Source organism: Lagopus leucura, unplaced genomic scaffold, assembly GCF_019238085.1.
Source record: "Lagopus leucura isolate 7727_CA_CO unplaced genomic scaffold, USGS_WTPT01 Super-Scaffold_806, whole genome shotgun sequence".
NCBI lineage: Eukaryota > Metazoa > Chordata > Aves > Galliformes > Phasianidae > Lagopus > Lagopus leucura.
The window spans coordinates 9,158,048-9,181,941 of record NW_024962260.1 but is presented as its reverse complement, the minus strand read 5'-3'; the positions used below and the strand labels follow the sequence as shown (position 1 = coordinate 9,181,941).

At 44.5% G+C, this 23,894-nt stretch overlaps 1 protein-coding gene across 1 annotated transcript in view; it reads right to left on the bottom strand.

The window, feature by feature from the left end:
• The window catches only part of PPIL2 (peptidylprolyl isomerase like 2), a 55,841-nt gene extending 32,248 nt beyond the window's left edge, over positions 1–23,593 (bottom strand). The window contains exons 1-12 of the mRNA XM_042865577.1: positions 23,484–23,593; positions 23,348–23,397; positions 23,184–23,229; positions 22,477–22,539; positions 22,276–22,327; positions 14,020–14,071; positions 11,749–11,840; positions 11,199–11,288; positions 5,702–5,777; positions 4,254–4,414; positions 2,722–2,797; positions 1,722–1,828 (exon numbers count right to left, since the gene is read on the bottom strand). Coding sequence (XP_042721511.1) covers positions 1,722–1,828; positions 2,722–2,797; positions 4,254–4,414; positions 5,702–5,777; positions 11,199–11,288; positions 11,749–11,840; positions 14,020–14,071; positions 22,276–22,327; positions 22,477–22,539; positions 23,184–23,229; positions 23,348–23,397; positions 23,484–23,515 — 897 coding nt within the window. The 5' untranslated portion in view covers positions 23,516–23,593. The remainder of the gene's footprint in view (positions 1–1,721; positions 1,829–2,721; positions 2,798–4,253; positions 4,415–5,701; positions 5,778–11,198; positions 11,289–11,748; positions 11,841–14,019; positions 14,072–22,275; positions 22,328–22,476; positions 22,540–23,183; positions 23,230–23,347; positions 23,398–23,483) is intronic.
• Between the last annotated feature and the right edge of the window lie 301 nt (positions 23,594–23,894).

Sequence of the window (23,894 nt, the reverse complement as noted above, 5' to 3'; positions counted from 1 at the left end):
CTAAATATATGTATCTTCCACAAATAAGCCAAAGGTCTGCTTAATTCATACAGATATGTTTGACACAGAGAAAAGAAAGAAACAGATGGCCAGTGTTCATGCAGGTCTGGTTGTGCAGAACGGTACACAGCGTGTACATAATGAAGCAGTGTGTGAAAGGGAGATAAACAGGGATTCATCCAGAAAAAAAGGAAACAATGGATATCACACAGGAAGTTTATAATGGGCGATTGAGCCTGAGTCCTCAGTACTGAGTGATACTGGTCACACGTGTGGCCACAGAAACCACGCTGACAAGAATAGCTGCAGTCAGTCTGCATTAGCCAGGAGCCAGTTTCAGAACATACGGCAAAACAAATGATTCAAGGCAATCTGCTCGTTCTGCTGCTTCCCCCAAATATTGCTGTAGTAACATCCTCTGCTTTTTGCCTTACCACATAATGTTACTATTTCAGAGCATGGAAAACACCTGCACGGATGACAGAGGCCTACAAAATTACTAGCACCATAAGCTGTTGTTGGGGAGATTCTCATACTCTTCGTATAGATCAGCTTGAAAAGTTTGCACATATCTTGCTCCTTGCTTGTGAGAAAGGAAGAGAAGGGAAAGCTGGCAGGACTGTCTTTCTTGCTCATTTTCGTATCTCCCAGCTGTCCACAAAGTTAGGCAAAAAAGCATGCATTCTCCCAGTGCATCTCTGGATTCTATACCAGGCACCCCAAATCACAGCCAGCATCACTGTCGTTAGCTCTCAGAGCATCCTGACAAGGACATACTTGTTTTTACCATTTAAACCCCAAAAGATCTACTTTCAGACCTCTGATTTCCCAAGCTAAAAATCTCAGCGTGCAATGGATGGTTTGGGCTTTTTGTAGTAAAAATATTTTCCTTATACAGATACGCCTCTATAAATGAAAAAACAAGCACACTGGCACACAGTGTCATCTGAGATGTCAGTGTTGCCATCATCTGTCTAGGATAAGTCTTACCACATTTATCATTTTAAAAGCCACAGATTTCCTGCAGAACCAAGCTGGACTGACTATTAAAAAAACTCCAGTCCACCGACTTTTAAATGAATGTGTGCCTACCTGTTTAGGTTTGTTCTGTAAAGCCCAGGATTTAGAAACGAATCTAACAGTTCCTGGGGAACTTAATCAACTTAATTCAGATTGCTCTTTTGTCCTGGTTCTTCCAGTTACCTGATGAGCAATCTTGTCTCCCTTCTCTGTGCTCTTTCATCTTTTTTATGTCTGCCTTTTTTATCCAGTCATTACTTGGGTCACCGTACCCTCAACCCTTTGAAGCTCTAAACACACAGTTTGACATATTTGAAGTTGCCCCGCTAAAAAGTGTGACGCTTCTCAAGAGCACATTGATACACACAGTAGTACAACATATAAAATAAAAGACATAAATATTACAGCAGATCACCCTGTCTGGAACCATAATGGATACAACACAGCTATTACATGCAATTCATGTGTTTGAATACATTTGACACTGAAAAAACCTTTCTCTTTGAATCACCTGTAATATTTTGCTTGAAAGATGAAATTCCATGCAGGAGGCACAACAAAATCACCAAGAGCTGATTACTTACCTGTTTCTATTACAACTACACACTACTCTTCATCTCTGGACACTTCCATTGCCAGCTCCTGATGCATTTGTTACCTAGAGATAAGTTAGAAGTTGCATCCTACAGGGCATACAGTACCATGTCACAGTGCAGCTCCAAATTTAAGTCTCCTTTGTTAGTGTGAAGTCGTACATAGCCCTTTTTCTTCACATACTGGTATCTTACAACATCATCTTCAATAGCAGCTGTAACAAAGCAAAAAAGCAGTACATAGATCTCTAGAATTTTATTCATTGATCAGCAAACAAATTACTAGATTCTGCTGTCTGGCTTGTTCCTCCGGAGTACGCCAGGTCTTCAGGGACTGCATTTGGCAATTTATCTCTGATAGCCCCACATTAACCTCTTTGAACAAAATGCTTTGTACTACAGAAAGCCAACTCCTTGAGAGCCAACAATATAATATAGATATTGTATTGTATTGTGTAAATCACTGTAATTCAGGAACAGAACCTAGTAACCACGTCACCTCAGTACTGCGTTCAATCTTTGTCCAGAACTTGTACATTTAAGAGCCAAAGGCCAGACATCTCTCCATACAGACATGCTAACTGCTCAGCTATTTAATCAATGTTCACATTTAGTAAGGCCTACAAATTTATACTGAGGCTAGAAAATGAAAATCTTCATATTATTGAAATGTACTTTTGGATAGAGTATAACTTTGAAAAGCAGTAAATCACAAGTCGTCATCAAAAAAATTGCTGTTAATCTAACCCAACTAGGTTAGACCAAAAGGGTGGTAAAGATTTTCTTGCAATACGAGGACAGATTGCACTTCACAGCTAACTTACGTAAGCAGATACCCCATTTTGTGGGTCCCAGGCATAAAAACACATCAAACTGAAATTAATGATGTCAGTAACTGCCATTCAGAGATTAATTCATAATTGCTCCATTATTTCCAGAATGAGATCACTGGAAATACATATATATCTGCTTGAGGGATACATTTGCAAGGCATCATCACTGAACACTTAGCAACGCATTCCTTATGCCAGTGGAAGTGTGTGTCCAAAGGAGCACACCTTAAAGCTGCAAGGCAAGCAAACAGCTTGTAAGGACAGAGTTCTGGTACCTGCTTCATGGGTAGTTTCAGGTACCATCGCAGTGGAGGTGAAGGAGGCACTTACTGCTCCAGTAGAATAATGAGCCTGAAGAAAAAGCAAGGGAAAAGACATTAGATCTTAGAATTTATCTATTTTAAATGCCATTTAAGTTCTGCATACTGTACAAGCAGTACAAACACACAAATAGCATTTACATCATACTTCTGAAGACAGACTTCCTGCTCTAGCTCCTATAGAAAGGGACACATACGTGATGCAGTGGTATTTCTCCATCTGTTCCCTACAACATTTCTCCTCCAGTTAAGGCTGCCCAGGCACTGAGCTGAAGGGGTTTCTTCCTTCCACAGTAATTTATTCCATTATTACCCAAAGATTTTATTGTCAGAATTTACTTGTTTGTCCACAGGTGGAGGTATGAAAGGAGTACTGCTGGCAAGACATCTGTAAAATTCTGCAACACTGCTGAGTGGAAGGAAAATCCAGTGAACCACAGAGACAAACCAACCCCTCACATCCATTGGCCCTTCCTGTCCCATGGCTCTGATTTAAGCTTCATAACTCTGTTGCAGAAGGGAAACGTGAGCATCACACATGGATGTTAGAGTAAATTAGAAAGACTAAGAAACAAAGAGGTACTTTCAGTGATGCTGGGGCAACGCTGAGAGAATATAGGCCAATGCTCTGTCCATCAGGTTACGCTGCCTACTATGCATGTTCATAATTAGCTCATTTACATGATGATCTGACTCTCCAAGCAGAGTTCATCATTATCTCTTACCTCTTTTTTTCTTCTCTAAATCTTTAACTTTTCTATAATGCTATGACACTCTAAAAATGGGACACATATGATACATCATATATACTCATTAAGAAGCTACCTCCAAACCTCCTCATAAAAGGCCATATACTGCATTACTACTCTTTTTTGTCTAAGTATAGTCAAAGCATGAAGACACAGACATCCCAGAATTATAAAAGGAAAGAAAAATACTCTGCCTGGCTGGAGGAAATCTACATGCAGATGAATGTTCCTTTGGATAACCATGAACACACAGCAACATGCACCTGGAAGAACATCCTTTAAATATTCCATAGAAAATCCTGCATTACAGTGGAAAAAATGGGGAAGCAACTAAAGTTGATTTATGTATTTGCCCACACCAGAAATGACTCACTTGTACTGCCCTTAAGGTGTGTTCCTTCTGCCAGTAACTGCAGGAAGCAATGATAAACAAATTCAAAGCAGGAGATTGCAAACTGGGAAAAAAAGATTTTCCCAGCACATATGTCATGACCACATAAGAAAGATTCCTCCTCCTTGCTCTATTTCTAAAGTGTTTAGGTTCATTCATAATGAGTCAACAAAGAAATTCACTGACACACACAATGTACTCCTATGGAATCTCAGTATGATTTTCATATTCTCAACTATGATAAACTTCCATGTAACTGAAAACACAAGGGATGGTATCTGTTTATCCTGCAATATTCTTTCTTCAAGAACTATATTGGTGCCAAAGTACAAATTGCATCAACTTACAGCATTCAGCTTATCCACTTTCTTCTTTTCAGGAGCCTTCATAGTGGCTGCTAGAATCTCATCACCTTTGAATTCCTTATAAAGCTCCAGCAAAGTCTCTCGGGTCTCTGTATTTGTATTTTTCAAGTAATAAGATGGATCCAATTTTGCTTTTTCTTCATCTAGATAAGACAAAGTTAAATTCCAAATTAAATTAAAATACGTTCCAAATTAAAAGAAAAACTCTGTTGTTGTCATTCAGCTTACTACATTCCTTGTTACACCAATATGTTCCAGATATTTCTACTTCTTTAAAAAAGTCCAGTGACTACATCTATTCCTGCAGAAGCAATAACAAGTAGCAATGCGTAACACTAAAGACAAGGTAACCTGAAATATGACACAATTAATGCTGATATGACTGTGTATAAGAAAAATCAACGTGAAATCAATCGCTGCAGAAATCTCTTTGAAACCACTAGAAATGATCCAAGTTCACGCAGGTCTCATCAAGTTACTTCTACAGAATGATAAAAACAACAGCCTGCTGGGTACAACATCAAACCCTGCCCCTTGGCCGCTGAATGACCAGGTCTGCAATGCAAAACTCCCAAGATCAGATCTTTACTGTGACACCAGGAGGAGGAAGCTGATGGGGTAGACTGGAGAATTTCTTTTTTTTAAAGCAAGTTTTATTCACGTTGGCACGCCTTCTATTCACTGAAAATTAAATATTCCATCCTTCAGATATTACCCTCTAAAAATAAGTAGGTAATAGAGAAAGATGCTTGCTTGAAGAGTTAGCATTAAGGAGCTGAGCACAGTTAAGACTCAGAAAAATATACCATGCTCAGAATCAGCAAACAGACCTCAGCAGAAACAGTTCTAGTGGAAAACCCACAGACACAGGAGAGACTTTTCCCTCCAGTTATGTGATATTAGCAGATGTATCAGTAAGCATTTACCTACCAAAGAATCACAAAATAAATAAATAAATAAAATTGCAAAGCAAATTCCTCAGCTGTAATATCCACAAAGAACAAAAAAGGATATTTTTTAATGAAATAATTTTAGGAGTATTTTAGAAAAACAAATCAGTCTCAGTTTGGAAGGTATCCACTGCCATCCTGACAGAAGGATGAACAGCACACCGTCAGTGCAGTTCCATGCATGAAAGCGCCCAGCACACCGCAGGTGGGAGCAACCTGCGACAGGACGTAGGTCTGCTGCTCTTAGCTCTGGTACGAGGCTACTGGCAAATTATTTTTCCTCCTCTTTTCAATTCTCTCTCTCCACATTCTCTTAAAGGACATGGAGAACCTTCTGTGTCTGCACAGCACTCAGAGACAGTTCACGATTTCCATACAAACCACACCTTTGTTTCAAAATTTGTCAACATTTTTTATGTGAAAGGGCCAGTTCCAAATTCGGGCTGCTGTTTTCTCAGCCTACCTTCAATTCAGCCTTACCTGGATCAACCACTTTTATGTTGTTCTTAACATGAAAGAAGTTAGAGACATTGAATTTATCCAGGTTTGTTGGATCCTGAAAATAAAGATTAAGAAAAATATCAGAGAGCTCCACAGGCACCCATTTCATGCAACACAGCCGGAAGGGCAGACACCCCTGCAACAAACTAACATGAAAAGACAATAAATATCACACTTCCCAGATCAGATTGATTGAAAAAATACACAATTTCTTACATTAATCCAACCCAATAGGTAACAATCAGCCTGCTTATTAGGCTCCTTGGGGAGCCTGGAATTCAGTCCCCAATGTAGTAGCACACATTTTGCCCACAGAAGTTGCTAACAGACCTAAGCAGAGCCTACCTTACACAAGGGAGAAGGGTTGAGCAGCTGCAGCCCCATCCACTTATCCCATGGTTTTGTTTAACACCTAAGCACATCACATCAGCTCTCTCCCCCATTTGTAACACTGTGCTTGATTTACATGTGTTCTGTGAACCTTTGTAATGTGTTTCAGAAACACAAATAAGCTTCAAAGCAAGTTTCTGCAGTCAGAACTGTGCTGGTTTTCATAGTGAAATCTGTGCTTACAGAATGACTTCAAACATATATATAAAATACTAAAAAGGGCAATGTGAAGTGGCCTTGTGAAAACTGTTCAAAGACCACTCAAGAAAAAAAGCAAAAATAAACAGTCCATAATTGTAAGTCTTTATACCATCCCTTGTCAAGTGTCAGCACGACTCTGACCTTCTCTTAGAGAGAAGGACCAGAAATGCCCCCAGTAATCTGGGGTACCCTATACTGTTACTAAACAGTCCTTAGCCTCCCTCCTACAGCCACCTTAGGGTTTTCTCTTCAAGCTCCTCTACAACAAAGAAAGTCAAAGCATCAGCCCAGGACAGTCCAGGAATTTCTGGAAATTCCATCTTTCAGAAGATAATTTAAAATCCATAATACCTTAATATACTACAGTTGTACGTTCAGAACAACACTGCAACTTGCTAAGCACGGGCCCACAGCATTGACACAAACAGCATTATCCCAAATAAATTTAACAGAACCTCTCAATCCGGCTCTGTTGTTAAGAAATTCTGACAATTCCATTTTTGCTAAATGTAATGGTTAACACAGAGTTGGTAGCTCCATCCCTTGCTAAATAATCCAGCTATGCCTTCCATTTATAAAATCAAGCTATGCCAGTCTGCACCCTAACGATGCCCTCCTGGCTTTCTTGTGCTCCCTTCAGCAGTCACACAGTCATTTTCTACTGCCTGCTGCCCGCCCTGCTATAACAACTCTGACAGATTTTCATCTGAAATGGACAGACAAAAAAATACATATCTTATCTTTAACGTATTGCATTAGAAGCTGATCATCCTTAAATGAACCTTGTGAGGAACAGAAGCCGGGGCTGCCCTTCGGTGCCCATCGCAGCACTCAGCTGAGCTCAGTGGTGGGGCTGTGAGCACCAATGGGCTGCGGGGTCCCGCTGTGCTGCAGGGGTTTGGAGCAGGCAGCCTTTACAGCTCCCTTCCCAGCTCTAACGATTCTATGATTCTATGGTTCTTTATCCATTCTTGTATCCTCTGACTCCTGCGCTCACGTATATTTTTTGCTCTGTGTGAGTAAAAATATGATCACCTTCACATACATTTATTTCCATGTGTATACAGAGATAATTCCAGCCTTGCACTCCAACAGTCAGTGCGATACATGGAGAAACCCAGACAAAGGGCTCAGCATGCTTCCAGAAGACACAGCTTGCCTGCTCCCTCCCAGACATTCTTCACTTATCACAAGCTGCAGCTTTTCCTGACAGGAATCACTGCCTTGCATATCAATGTGCCACCATGAGGAATGAGGTAAGGAAGACAGCTTACCCTTTCCAGGAAAGGAGGAAAATAATCTGCATATTAATATTAATGCAGACAAATGGATTTATAGCAATCCACATTTCTGCCATTGGTGGCAAAGCTGAAGGGCAAGATTGAACCCAAAACAGACTTCTCACGAGGTACAGATGGGAGGGGGCAGAGGTCAGGAGACAGAAGGGAAGACAAAGCAGATAGCTTCACTGCGTTCTTCTAAATAAAGCTTCTAGATTTACTGATCTGTACATTGTTCAAAAGCAACCAGCAGCACACTGTAATTATTGCTGCCTTAAGAAACCCAGTGCATTGTGCTCAGGGTAGCATGACTCAGATTAGCTCAAACTGTTCTGCAGCCACAATTCATTCAGATGTTCACCAGCTTAACTAGCCTAATTGCTGGCACAGAGCAACTCCACAAAACTGTTTGTTCTCTGCCTCCATGCACAGCACTGGCTGGGGCATTAACCCACAGACAGCTCACCCACTGCAGTACCAGGGCTGCTGGAGTGCACCCACAGCTGTGACAGCCAGCACAGCCCCACTCCCCAGCATGGAACGAGGGCCCCACGCTGTGTTCTGCACTACGTTTGGCTGGGCTGCCCCGATGAAAGGTTTGATGCGTAGTGTTTTCTTTTGGGACTCCACTCATCAGGAGTCTCACCATGCACTGTGAGGCAGAAAATCCACGTCTACTCCAAAACCAGGAACTGAGCGCTGCACAGAGACCAGAGCTGAGCTGAACCGAGACAAGGAGATCAGCCTACTTACACACCAGTGTGTTTAGAAGTATGTACTCCAACCGCCACGGCAGCAGTCTCGGGGTCTCTTATTGAGGCTATGAACTGTGAACTGAAGTTCAGCACTTTACTAACACAGACACAGGCTTCAAAGGGTTGCCAACTATAATGCTCATTTGATGTTTTCCTAAAAGCTGAGCTCTGAAAACAACAAATCTCAAGTTTTATTCCTCTTTCTTTTGAATCCTACCCTTTTTCTGCTTCACCTGTTTAGGGAAACAGCTTAAAGCCTATCAGTGTGAAGCACCATCCACATGGCCTTCCGAAGCACTGCTGAAGCAGCACTGCCCCACGATGCTGACTGCTCAGACACCAGTGCCCCTCTGACAGTTCAGCTGCGCACAACATTTAGCTGGTTATCTCCAGGAACATTACCTTCAAATGACAAAATTTAGAAGCCCAGAACCCAAATTACCTTCCTTGACAAAGCACGATTCCAAGCACGTTAAACTTCATGGGAGCTTTCAACATGTTTTAATGAAACGGTATGAATGCTTTCCAAACAATTCCCAGGCGTCATTTAAGTTCTGAAAATCGTATTTATGGATAAGGGCATTCACCCCACACTGGCAGCCTCTCAATGGCCACAAGAAGCCTTGGATGGGTGGATGGGTCAACTCGAGGGCTGTGTGTGGACTGGAGAATGATGGCAGAACGACAGCACTAGCTTCCCTCTCCAGATGGGGCCATACTTGCCCTCCTATCCACTAAGTTGAGAACACGCAGTTTGCACAGCACAGTCTGCTGTGCCACAATCCTCTCAGCCACTCTGCTAGTGCATTCATGCAGGATCTGCCCTCAAAGAGCCCTCAGCCACAACTGAGAGAAAGGCTGCTCTGCCCTTCTGCTACACCAAGAGCAAAGGAGAAAAGAGATGAGGGAGTATCAGTGAACAGTGTGCAGCTCAGCTGCCTCCAGGTTAGTTGGTTAGTTCTGCTTCCTGCCACAAACGCCGATGGTGTTTAACAGCTCGGTAAGAACTACATCTTGACCAGGGCTGCTTAGGTTGTACAGAAACTGTAAAACTGACACAAAAAATAGCAATACCCCACATGAAAGAGGTGCAGACCTGAACAGTTGAGAGAAAAAAAAATACCAGAAATACTGATACTAAAGAGAGAACTTGAGGAAACAATAACACCTGCACTGTAGAAAAATGGAAATTTGAGTGCAGTTTGTGGCAAGATCACGCCACTAAGAAAAGGCAAATACAGCTTGGAGGTAAAGAGCTGCAGTCTAAAATAAACAGCAATGCTATGACTGACAGAGTAGAGGAAGGGGTTCAAGCACCACGTGTTCTGACATCGTCAGCAAGATACAAAACCAGAACAGGTGCCATCTTTTCCCTGAATAACTACATCAAAGTTTATGTCAATGCCATGTTTGGTAATTATCTCACACACAAGGACATGGTTTTATACTTTACATCCTGCCCTTAGTGGCTGGAAAACATTGCACAGGTTGGTGAAAAGCTGCCCCAGGACCTCTGCATTTCAGCAGGGAGCAGGGCAGTTCTGCCCGTGTCAGCGCAGGAAGCACCACAGACTTGCTCACAATGAGAAGTGTGACAGAGACCCAGACAGTGCTATTAACCATTGAAGAAGTGCTGTTGTTGCTTTGGGCTTTTTTTAGTTCCAGATCCAAAATAAGTTGTCATTTTTAAAAAGCACACTAAAAAGCAAAAGGACACAAATAACTGTCACTAAAAATGAGGTGGTGCTCACGAAAAAAGGCAGCAGGGAAGGGCTGTGATTGCTGTTTGAACTGCAGTTAGCACTGAGAACGGAACAAAAAGAATTTTATGCAATTATCTCTCTCCTGAAAAGAGCAATTTTTTTTTTTTAATTACATGCATTAGGAGACAGAGGTCAACTCTGAGGTCACACACTGTTCTGCTAGCAGAACATCCCTAGCAGCTGTAGCTTTGCCCTTTCCATATCAATACAGAAAAATGTGACGGCACAATCTGTGATCGTACATTACTCAGATTTTCACCCACCATCTATTGCACTCCCTAGCACAGGTACCTCACCTGCTTCCTGAGACATTCAGAGTCTGACTCTGGAAACATCATTTTCTATTAATAAACAGAGTTATTACAGACAGTCCTATTCAGCTGTTGTTTGCAAAGCAAAGGATGCTTTCATAGCAACTTTCTTTATATTTATCTTTTGGACAAACAGTTGGGTCAGTGCTACCCACTCATTCCAATCCCAGTACCGTCAGACACCACAGCACTCAGCTAACAGGAGGCAATGGGAAAAGAAAACACTATAAATTTCAAGGAATTTAAAGATTTTGTTTGTTTGTTTGTTTGTTTTAAGAGAAGCAGGATTTGGGACAGAGCTCTGGAGCTAAAGCACAACAGATTGCAGTCACAAACTCTGGCCAAGAACCAAAGCCACAGGTGGCAGAGCTTGGCAGGGCAAAGCCAACAAACTGCACACAGTGCTGACAGCAAGAGAATTTAGGGAGGAGACACCGGTTTGTCTTCTAAGAATTCACATGAAGAAAATCACAACAGGATCTTACACCAAACACACAGCAATACTTGGAACAGCCAGGTCCATACCATTTCAGGCTGTGCTCTGCCCCCAGCTAATCAAGTTGGCTTTGGGTGGCATTTGAGTAGAATAAGAAAAATCTAGGTATGGCTGCAAGCTGTCATGCAGTATGTCCTTTGCATTCTTTGGGTTAAAAACATTTTACTTATAAAGCTTCTCTGTTCATTTAGTGATACAGCACAAATAAGGATATACATAATGTTTCACTTTCTGAGAAAAAACACAATAATACCACCTGTATTACAAGACATAAGCTTACCTGCAGTGTCACAATGTCTTGCCGGGTGAAGGGCTCATCTGTCAAGAGATCCTTGTAGCACTTTGGTTTTATGTTCAGCTGCTCCACTGCCTAACAGCCAGGTGAAAGATACAGGTATTAAAAAATGAATTCTAATGCATAAACATTACAAGTAAATACACGATACCGCTCAAAAAGTGCAGGTGATAAAATAATTTTGCACTTCATTCTCAACTGGCAGCTGAAATATTTTCATTGTATGCTTGAAAATGAAAAGCCATTTAATCCCTACAAAAGTCATCAGGTTTTTCCTGTGTCTTTAAAAATAATAATAATTTTAACCGAATTCATCACAGAAGTACCACAAAAACCAAAATCTCTGAATTTTCTAGAAGCATTTTACAGATGGTAGAAGACACAGAGCTGACATCTACCTGCTGTTAGCACAGGTCAGACAGCAGCTTGTGAAGCCAGTCCATCTCCTTGATCTTCATTTCCTTGGCCGTAAAACACAACAATGCCTACCTACCTTTCTGAAGTGTAAAACAACAAAGTGCAAGACACAACATACCTCATAGGCAAACACATTTCCCGTTGTCTTGATGGCCACAATATGGGAGTTATTGGTGAATACAGTAAACAGCACCGGACAGTGGTATTTACCTGAGGCAAAGAGTGTGCATTTAGCATGGAGCCCTTACAACTCATTGGAAATAGCTAATTTCTGTTACTTCTGTGAAGGATATTCACATTTCTTTCTAATACGAATTGTAAATTCAGCGTATGTAACGGTGTTTTAACTGTGCTTTGATTCTTCAGCACCAAAGAGGAAAAAAAAAAGTGAAAAGTGACCCCTCAGAGAATTATAAACCAGGCAATGGAAGTGCGGTTTTGCAATCTGCTTTTCTAAGGACCCTTAGTCGCCCAACACAACTTTGTCCAACATGCATGGTATCAATGAAGTATCACATTATAACTGCTATTGTTGCAATTAAAGCTCTGCTGAGGGCATGGGCCTCCACCTTAACGCACCCAGAACTCTACTTCTGGTGTCCTTCCCAGAAATAAAGTTGAGCTCACACCCAGTGAAAGCTCATAGCGACTGCTGCGCTTCTCAGAGAGGAGAGTGTTTTGCATTCAAATGTGGCAAGCAGAATGCCATTAAATCTGAGCACGTTGTTCGATAAGGAACGCAGCTTCTGCTCTCACCAAGCTGTGAATTTCCCGGAGGGTCAGCATAAATATTAAGCATGTCAATAACAAGCACACTGATGGAAGCCAGAGTGTGAGGGAGAAGAAAACGTCGGGATGAGCTGCACAGAAGCAATTAGAGGAGGCTGTTAATACTTGATTATTTTGCTAGACCTGAGCGTTTGGGTGAGATTCTGAAATAGGTTGGGTCTGTTTGGTTCTTTTTGTCCTAATTACCATCTGAAAATCAAAACCAGCAGGGAGGCCGGAACAGAGATTGCTCACAGCACCTGCAGGGACAGGAAGGGAAGCACCTGCAGAGTATTCGCCGATTAACGGATCGGCCAGAGGAGGCACTGATCTCCAACGTGGAGAAGCAAGCAGCAGCTGAGGACTCGTTCTGTTGATGTCACTAGGTTGAAAATGAAAGATATACTGAGGAGAAAGTTCAAAAAGGACTTTCTAGCAGAGGCAGCGAGGTACGGCCCAGCTGATGGGTGCACAAACACACCAATGAAATGGGAGGCCTTGCTCTAGCTGCGTGCAAAAACAACAAACCACCACGATGCCCATCCTAGCAAAAGCACAGAGCCTGAGGTGGCACTGAAAGAAGGAACTCCACTAAGGAGGGATCATGAAGTGGAAGGGACTGCTATACCTGAAGACATAGCAAGGATTCTACATGTAAAGATTTAAATAAAGGTTTAACTGAGGGACAAGAAACATAACATTTTAGTCTCCCTATTTCACTGCTTCTTTCCTCAATTTGTTAATGATACAGCATTCACCTTTGTATGGGAAAGAACTCTAGGAGTGCGTGGCTGCTGTCATTCCACCGCAGCATTATGAACTGCACTTCTTCAAGCAAAGTACACAATGTCTTTCAAGAAAGTTTCACAATGTCTTTCAAGAACCTTGGCTACAGTTACTACCGATCATTTTTAACCCCCTGCTCTTGGGACAGAGGGAACACAAAACACAGAGGAAATCCATCAGGCAGGGAACAGACCTTGTGATCTATAGACCCTTGTAGGATAAGGAAACAGACACTCCAGAATTTTATTCCCACCTAATCTTTGCCAGTCTCCTTTCGAAGAGGTCATTATCTGTCTTGCAAAAGAGAAATTCATCTCCACTTTTCTGCTTTGTTCCAAGAATCCTCACTCTGATGGCAGATTTTATACCTTTAATCCTGCAGAAATACAGCTGGAGGCTGCTTTCTCATGTGCCTCTAGTGACAAAATCCCTCATGTTCATTTGAAACCAATTCTTTTTGGAAACAAAAAGTTGCTCAAAACCAAGAGAACCGCAAATAATGGCATATGTAAGTTGGGAAAAAGAAAAAGAGAAAATACAGAAAGAGCCATTTCTTAAAATTTCCTTAATGTAAAAGTTCCCTTACTCCAGGGGTAGCTGTATTACAAAGGAATTGCTGAATTAATTCACAGCTCCCCTGAATAGAGAATAACAGAAATGGGGCCTTAAAGGAACACACTGATTACAGCAAGCAGTTATTCTTCTAAAAAAAACCATTAAACCAAGACAGAACACAAGCTATGTCACTTCACCATGAGTGAGACAAACTGGGATTTATTAAAGCATTCATTAAGAAAGAAGCAAGCCAACAAGAACAGAAAGTTAGTGTACTTACCTTCACTGTTCTTAGCAAAATTCAGCTTTATAAGGGATTTGGCATCTAGTTTCTAAAGGAAATGAAGCACGAGGAAAATTAACGACAACAGAATCTAAACATGGAAATAACAGAAATGGTAACATCAGTGTCAGTATTTTAATAGAGCATCATATATTAACACTATGTTCCAAGTTGTCTGGATCAAAAAAACCCCTGGGAATGTAGGTTACAGCCGCAAGAACAAGGCTCACAGCGCATGGGAACGGGGACACGGCCAATTTATTTATGGCACTGTAGTCTGACACAGCACAGGGCTGGGCAAAGCCAGCGGGCCAGAGAGGTGACACGGCCCTGCCCTAGCACCAACCGACCAGGGACACGAGAAGCAGAGGCAACCAGTGCTGCTGCCCATCAGAAGCGATGGTTTGGAAGGGACCTCTGAAGAGGGTCACACAGCAGTGTGTTACTTTGGCAATCAGGTTCACTGCCTGTCCTAAGATAACTGTAATTTTCCTTTGCCTCACCCGTTCAGGGGCAATGTGCCCCCAGCAGGGCAGCACCCAGCAGGGCAGCACCCCATCCAGAGCTGGCCCTGCCAGCCTGCACTCTGAGCCAGCACCTCAGTGGGAAAAAAACCCTCTGATTGTATCAGCTATCAGAAACGGTTTTGCTGCCAAATGGACTGTTAAAAGCACACAAAGCACAGGGCCTTTCTGAAGAAACAATCAGCTCTCCCAAAGCAGGCACCTGAGCAGCTCAGGGAGATTTTCATAACGCAGCCAGCTTTTATAAACAGACTTGAGCAGAGATCTGCCAGCTGTGGGGCTGGCTCTGCCAGTTCAGTCCTGATGGCAAACGGTGATAACCACACCAGAGAAACCCTGGCAGTGGGAATTTCTACTTCTGGTTCAGGCAGCACACACCATGGCAGCTGGGCTCGTCTGCTTGCAGGAAGGCACTTCTCCAAGCGGTTTTGTCCACTGGTAATCTTAATCTTTGGTAATGGGCTGCCAGAAAGGTAACCATCTCTCTAATGTATCAGCCAGAAGTGCAGTTAAGAGCTAACAGAAACCAGATGGAGGAAGGAAGAGAGAAGCCAGGTTGGGTGACACTGTTTTTCTTAAAACACACCACCAACAAAATGAAAGCATCGTCTGCATGCTGCTAGGTTACAAAGAAAGGGCAAAGGCAACAGCAAGTCCGAAATGACTAACTGAATGCAAAACCTTATTTATTTACTCACTGATCTTTTTACTAGAACAAAACTGCCAGAGAAGCAGAGGTGGACAGCAGAGCCACCACAAGAACATATGAACTTAAACAACTTCATAACAAAGCAGCATCCATCTGCTGCGGGGCAGCCCAGGAATTATGTTACCAAAAAACTTCTTCAGAAATACCTCTGGAAACACCGATCATTTAAAGAAAGGCCTTTACATTATCTCCCCTGCTCACTGGATCAGATCGTCGTTAAACAAAAATGAAAACAGTTTCCTAAGAAGCAGCATAACGTGGTTGAAGATTCAGGTTTATAGGTTGACAGAAATTTAGTAGAAAAGAGAGACTGAACTCCTGAACAGATCTTAAAGGCAGCAAAAGCTGTAATGCTCTGCTTCACCTTCCAAAGTATGAAGTCTGTCAGAAGTGCAGCAAGCCCTTACTAGATACCCAGGGGAACTGCATGGTATTTTGGGTCACATCTTTCCATGCTATACAAAAGGTTCATTCTCAGCAGCAGTTACTCGTGGTGCCTCAGCTGCTCGTGCTGGCATCTGCTCCTCACCAAGACCAGCCCGTACAAGTCAGCAGCAAATTAAGAAACAACACAGCAGCGATGTTCGTGTAAGATGTGAGGCACACGTTCTGCCCGGAGCCGCTCCCAGACGAGAGCTGTGTGAGGAGGTGCTGCGCAGACACGAGGGCGATGGCTGCGCTGTGCCAGCCCTGCCTCCCAGCAGCCCCACATCTCGCGGGGCTCCTGCTGTGCCACCTGCTGTGCAAAGCGGGCTGAGAGCTGCCCACGAGGAAACGCGTGGGAAATGCAGGAAGTCCAGCCCAGAGACACAGAGAGAAGCCGATGGGCACATCTAACGCATGGAACGACAGGAGGGGGAGTTAGGCTTTTGTCAAAGGAAATCTCTGGAGAGCCAGGATGGCAAAGCCAGGCTCTGATCCGCTACAAAGGACGGCCCTGCCTGGCCTACAAAGGCCACTCGGTGCTGGGACCCAACTGTGGTGTCACACAGCTGCAGGCGGTGTGCCTGGAGCAGAGCACAGCCTGCACACTGTGCTTCCAGCAGGGCTGGCATGGAAAACCCATGCTGATCTGCACAGAAACAGAGATATGTCTATGAAACACGTTACACAGCATACCATGAAAGAACATGATACAAAGAGGGCATATTTTATGCCCTCTGCCCCAACCCACGTTCTTCATTTCATTTGAAAACATGGTTATCTCGCACGTGGGTGAATCTGCTATTACTTATTCTCTATCAAAAAAAGGCAAAGCTTTCTAAGCACTGTCAGTTTGTTGCCATGACAATGTCCAGTATGCCACAAGCAGGCACCGGCCTTCCAGAGACAGAGCAGTGAGTGAGCCCTCACATGAGTTAAAGTGCTCATTGCCATGAATTTCTTACTAGCAATAAAACACAAAGGAGCTCAAATACTGAATGTATAGCTCAAGTTCAAAACTGTTTCTGACCTGAGCTCCCCCCACACACTTATCACCCAGTTTCAGTCAACTTCCAGTGAGGAAAGGAAAAAGTAATGTCAACAAAAACCACTTGATCTAATTGAAATTCTAAATTCATAACAAGATGAAAAGCCACAAGCACACATCTCTCCCCCTAAGCAGGGATCAAAGCTGTATATCCATGGCTAAAAGCAAGAACAGGGGAGAGCAGGCGTGCTTAATGGCATGTGGTACCAGATGCTCCACAGCAAGGATGGGCCCAAAGCAGCCCCCAGCAAAGGCAGGCCATTCTCTCCTTGCTGCCTCCTCTTGCAGGTGACTTTCAGCCACCAGGAGCCCCAGCACCCCATCTGTCGCTGACCCCAAAGGGCGCTGCCTTTGTTGGTGGCCACGCAGAGGTCGTTAGGAGCGCAGGTTAACGAGGCGCAGCAGCAGCGTGCAGACGGGGCACGGCGGCTGTTTCAAACCGAATCATCCTTTGTCATCGCCGCGTCTCTTGTGAAGACACGGCCTACAATCCTTGTGCTTCAGTTACACTCCCTGAATCCCTCGGTCTGAGGCAGCACATTCGTTTTGTTAATGAGGCTGTGACCCGTTGGATACAGACTGCGACACAAAGCCAACGGACACATCGGACTCTCCAACCACACGAGGGCAGCTGGCGACACGCAGAGTGAGCTGACTCCTGTAAATCTGCGCAGGAGAGGGTTCTCATCCTGCCCAAACAAGCAGAGCTACCCCAAATACAGGAGAGAGCCAAACCAAACCGTAATACTGAACTACAGCATTGCCCACCAAGCACCAAATCTAACTTAACACTGGCAGATGAATTTTGCACTAAATTCTTTGGAGTCTACACTTGTTATTCATTGCGCACAACCTCCAATTTCAAGAAGCCCTCACACCATTTTTCATGCTATTATTCTTCAAGAAATACCACAATGTTACTTGAATGCTAGAATATTATTTGAATAACTCCATGTATACCGTCCCTTATTTTAGATGCTGCAAATGAATTTAACGATAACAAAAGGCACTGGAAATCCGCAGCAAGTCTACACAGCATGGGAATGCAATGGGAAAGAGCAGGGCTAGTTTAATAAGATACGTTTCAGTCATGCAAGTCAGTGTTTCATGGGAAAATTAGGATGAGAGGCCAAAAAAAAGGCAGAACGGCCTCCTGATTCAAGCTATGGTTTCTACGTTCAGTTCAACAGCATGAACATGAGATGTGTGTCACATGAACAACTACTGAGTGTGTGTGGCTTCCAGCCCCCTACTGAACTGGTATGAAAATGGCACAGAAGGTTTCAAAATGTTTTATTACCCACCTCTTTTGTATTTCCACATTTAAATCTTAATTAAACTGACACCATATGGTCCCCAAAACCTTGTCCACACAATCATAAAGGTATGCTTGCTAACACACACAGTTTGCCGATAGCAATAGTGTTGCTGTACCAAAGAGCACATTAACATGAATTACCATGAGAAAAAGACATGCAGTTCCATACCTAAGACTAAACCCTTAATCTTAATGCGCTCAGAAGCCTATCAGTCCAGAGATGCAAGGATCTGAAAAATAAACTCACCTTTCAAGATGGATAAAGGCCAGCCATTAGTGATGCTGCAGGCACTACTGCAAAGCACAGCTATGGTTTTGGAAGAGGAATGACCAACTATCCCTACGTTTACCAATAAGAAAGGAGAAAGTTTTGGAAAACGCAGCAAAGAAAGCAGTCCTTTTTCTGGTTATCAGCCTCAGTGCCACCCTGGGCCCTCCTGTTTTGTATGACCATTTCCAGTTACAACATACCAATTCCCAACTGCTCCTCTGGGCAGGAATCACACCAAGATGTGCTTCTATCCCAAGGCCTTGAAAATTCACGGTCACAAGTCAAAATGCAAGCTCATTCAAACTGCTGACTAACAGTTGATGATCTCTGCAGCCAAGGCGGCACAGCTCTGCACAGCACAGAACAGCACTGCACTGCACAGCACAGCTCTGCACAGCACTGCACTGCACAGCTCTGCACATCAGCTGCACTCAGGGTGCCCTGACAGAGCTGTGTGGGGCAGCTGCTCCTACTCACAGATATCAGTGGGCCTCTGAAACCCAGTGAGAAAGTGAAGATCCTCACATTCTGACAGCACCCTCACATCTTAGCACAAGCTCAGGAAACGTTTTCTGTCTTAAACCAACATCAGTAATAAAGTGTTACCATGTGAATTTCAGGAAGACAGCAGACAGCACTCCCATCGCTTCAGCGGCAGTCACTCTGTGTGATTATGATTATCCATGTTCAAAGAAGATAAATTATAATTGAAGAGGTGCAGAAGATGACTGCGACCTTATGAAGTACAGAGAACTTAAAGGCAAGAACACCTGACAGGAAAGGACAAGTCTCAGCAAGGCAACATCAAGGAAGCATTACATTCCACTGCCCTGGGTAAACAACTGTAAACACAAAGAGGGAAAAGCGGAGTTCTGGCATAAATAAAAACCAGAGTTAGCTGGTCAGACCCAGAAGCGACAGAAGACCTCTCAGATGAAAAGCCATCAAAAGGATCCCTCACCAGGAGAGCAAACAGCAGGTCAAGGCAGAGCACGCTGCCTGCAGAGCAGATGCCAGGAAGCAGGAGACCTCAGCCAGCCCTCCAGGATTACACTGCTGATGGTTGCACCCTGAGCTCCACAACATGACAGCATCTGAATCACTGCAACAAAGCCTGCCTTGGTTTTACTGCTGTAAGCTTTGTTCTCTGCTCCTTAATAAGCTGGTACTCACTAAGCTGTATTCCCACTCCAGACGGAAACTTTTACAGATAAATGTGAAAAATGCTTCTTTTCTTCATTTCAAACATATGTGAAAAAATGAGGAAAGTTTATGTAAATTGAAAAAAAAGAAAAGAAGGCAACTGGTGTTTGCACCCATGCAGTGGGGATACGACTGAGATGCATCAGAAAAACTAAGAAACAGACTTTGAATTTTGCAGCTGAAGAGCTAAAAAGCTACAATTCCCCTTTTTGTATCCGTTGCACTACAACCAAACGAGACCTGGAGTCACTGCTCCAACGACCACTCATTTCCAAATCCCCAGTAAGGCAATGTAGGACACTACTTTGATCTCAGGAGCTGTGCTCAGACTCTGAGAGGAAAAAAACCAACCAAATGTATGGAAGGGTCACACACCATTCACCTGGAGTTTGCTGAGTCGTGACAAATATCTCACCCAGCCAGATAATCTCCCTCAGTTCAGCACTGACCATGGAATCCTGCCTTAGGGGCAGCCTGCTCTCTAGCACCACGCAGTACTTTCTTCCCAGCGTTGTCCAAAGAACCAAAACACCCAGAAGGGGCACCACTCTGTTATGGGAAAAACCTTTTCAAGAAGAGAAGAGCTGAAGGCAGCTGAAGGCAGATCTGAGTGGTGCTGCAGTACACCACGCTCTAACAGCCATCACAGCCCTCAGACCACGATGCTGCGGGCAGGTGGAGCTGTGCTCTGGAAACGCAGCATACAGAACTCTGCCAACAGCAGCAATGTTTCCCTGACAGCCCCAGGAGCCACACCAGCAAAAGGTCACCTGCAGACCACAGATCCTCTGCACAGATATCCATCATCTGCTGCTCATTAACTAGAAACACACCTGGAATAACACGGCTAAAACCACAACCTACAGTAAATAACCACATCTACCATGCGAGCCAGAGCTTAAAGCCACAACGACACTGATTCAGCCCATAGGGGTCACGTGAAACCTGAACTCACACATGCTCAGCTCAGGCCGCAGTGCCTCCCAGCCCCGCCAGCACCGCGCAATGCCTGCCCACAAGGCGTCGTGCTCAGCACCCTGCCCACAAACACACGGCCGTCCCAGCAGCGGGCTCTGTAAGGAGATACTGGCACACAGCGCTGAACTGCAGAGCCAGGTGGGAAATTCAGCTGTGCTTTAACACCACACCCTTCAATCCAGGCTGACATATTTCTTATTCTCCAATACAATGCGGCTTCTCTATTCGTAATACTGTAAAACAAGAACATATTCTCAAGCCCTCTTCCTCACTGTTCATTTCTGAAGCGAAGAAACAATAACCAGCGCTATCTGCCTCTGTATCTGTGCTTTCAAAACATGTACATGGTAGAAACACTTCCAGATTAAGGAAGTTTCAACTTTGCTCCACTTTCCACATCCTTTTGGGCAGGATTTCCCGTGGTTAGACAGCCAAAGGCTTTCTGAGCGCAGTGAGAAGTGTTGATTTTCAAACTGGGACTGACACAATTGGTGGTAATGGCAGCCTCCTCCTTCACCTGCTCAAAAGCCTCTGCCACCCCAAGACCAGCAGCGCATCTTCACGAGACTGACTGAGACTGAAAATACTTTCTAATGCCCTCACAATAAAGTTTAGTAACACCAGCTGCCAACACTTGGGAGAACAAGTAGCTACAAATGTTTAAAAAACGTACCGGAGAATGACTTCTCCAAAGCTATAAAATAACAGGCTTAGCTGCAATATTTTATTTTCAGGGTATAAAATCATTGCCTTTGAGAGTGGCTGTAAACATTCAGGCAAACATCACATTACCAACCCTCCCCCCCAAATGATTTAAGAAAACAGCAGTGCCTGCATTCAGACACAAGCAGTGGATGCTCACTACGTGCTGCCAGGGCAGCTCAGCCAGGCTCTGCACACGAGGTGGCACCTGGCCGGCCCCCGCTCTACCCCACACCATCATAAACCCACCCTACCAAGCTCATCTCTAGGCTTCTCATCCATAGGCACAAACTAAGCCCAAGCTAAATTACTTTGCCTGAATACTGTTATAGTCTCCTTGCATCCATCTGCTGGGAACACCTTTAATCAAACACAGGATGTTTCAAAGGAAATCACAGCCGAACCATAAACCAGCCCCAAATCCCGTGCCACGGCTGCCGCCTCGTGGTCAGGAAAGTAACTGCGCTCGCTCAAGGAAAGGATCTCGGTAAACCAGCAACAACGTCTGTTTAAAACCTACATCTTCAAAAAGAACTCACTCTCTTTTAACGTATCAGAAGACAAAATGATTTCAACAATCCATTACTTCATATCTGTCTAGTCCTCTAGAGCTTCACACAAAAAGCAAGCCTTCAAAGTTACCATTTACATAGAAAAAGGGGGTGGGGACAACACTACAGCACTGGCCACAGTGTGAGATCTGGTCAGTTAACTATCATGGCAGAGAAGCTGTCTGAGACATATTGTCAAGATAATTCCAGCAATGCTGCAGATTAAACTACAACTCATCCGCGCTAATATTCAGCTGGGAAAGTCTTTGCAAGTCTCAGCATAGATGAAGAGATGAGCCAGGCAGCACCCTGCCCGCATGGACCAGAATTTGCTTATAACAAGGCAGCAGAAAAGCTCATCTTGTAAGCCTGCACTTTCATTTTAGCAAACCTGATACCAAAAATTTCATATTTTCACTACCGTTCAACTTCATTTACCTTCACTGAAGCACTTTTTTTCCACGTGTTAAACAGGAAACTGAACGTACAGAAAGTCAACATATCAGTGAATATAACCATCACTTACTTCTCCTGTGATTGGATTGGTTCCATACTTTTTTATCCAAGGAACAATGCTTCTGAAAATAGAAGGGAGAAAATTATGACATAAGCACCACTAGAAACCTCTATTATTTTAAACAGGCACAATAAATTTCTGCCAACTTGCTTGGATCAAAGGATGGCTACACAGTAAAACAAGAAGAGCTAAGAACAGCCAGGAACTTACAGTATGTCAAAGACCATCCCATCTGGTGTACAAACTGGGTATTCAAATGGCTGCAGAGACAAACTAGGAAAAAAAAAAAAAACAACTTTTTTTTAGCAAAATCAGCTGGAAATCATGATGACAACAGAAGTTAACAACATTTTGCTGACTGCTGCATGCTAAAGAAAGGCCAACACCAATGAAAACACAGCAGTCACCAACACCCACTGCCTGCTTCTATGTAAGTTCCATTAAAAACAAAGTTTCTGAACGGCTTTCGCAGCTGAACACCCACAGCCACAGGGCAGATGCTGCGACGCTCCCTAAGCACAGCAGGTTCCATCAGCACTTCAAGAAGTCAAGTCAGCAGAAAACAATAGTATAACTGTCCCTTCAATCTATCTAATGGCAGCCTCAGCTTGCTGGATAGCCACCCAGTCACGTTCTGACCAGGAAAAAAGAGATCCACGTTCTGATGGCACAGACGTGTGAGATGGGCACGCAGGCAATAACCGCTCTATTTTATCACACGCACACTCCTTCAGCCACGGGATGCAGTCCCAGCAGATGTAGGAGGCGCAGCCATCATTTCAGTCCTCATCTGCACGTTTCTCACCGCAGTGCCGTCAGGGCAGGCGCGGCCCGATGGAGCTCCTGGGGGCCCTGAGCTCAGCGCAACCATTGGGCCCAAACGTCGGTTATTTAACAACGGCAATGTGCCGCCTTACCTGCAGTGATCAAACGATATCCGCCTGAAATTAGCTCGGGGATGGTCTGTTCGTGAGAGAGAAAACACGGCGTTAACGTGCAGTTCCGGGATCTGCCCGTGCCGACACGGACGCGCACGGACACGGACAGACACACGGACGGACACACCCCCCGGGGCACTCACCCGCCTTCTTGCCGCCGTAGAACTGCGTGTACTCGGCACACGTGATGTACCTGCGGGCACAGCGCTGTCAGCACGCCGATCGCGCGGTCCCGCCGCCCCCCGACCCGCCCCGGCGCTCGGCCCCCGCCCCGCTCACATTTTGTCCTTCTGGTGCTGTCGTTTCCCCATGGCCGCGTCCCGCCGTCCCGAAGCAGCTCGAGGTCCCCCGGCGGCGCCGCTCCTTCCGCCCTGTGCGGCTCCAAACGGCTCCGCAGGAAACGCGGGCGGCGCGCGGCGTTCCGGGGCGGCACCAAGCGCAGAGCAAAGCGAGCGGGAAATTCAGGCCGCGTCCGACGCGGACGGCTCTCGTAGCGCTTCGGAGACGGACTTCGGGTTTAAGACTTAGCGAGGAGGGCTTGTCTTCCGCTAGCTAGCCGCCTTCGAAGCGGAACGCTGAGGCGCCGTTAAACGGCGTAACCGGAGAGCGCGGCGCCGCCTGGCACGGGGTGCGGAGCGAGGGCGGGAAGTTCCGCTATGGCGGCGGGGCGCGGCTCAGCCTCTCGGCAGG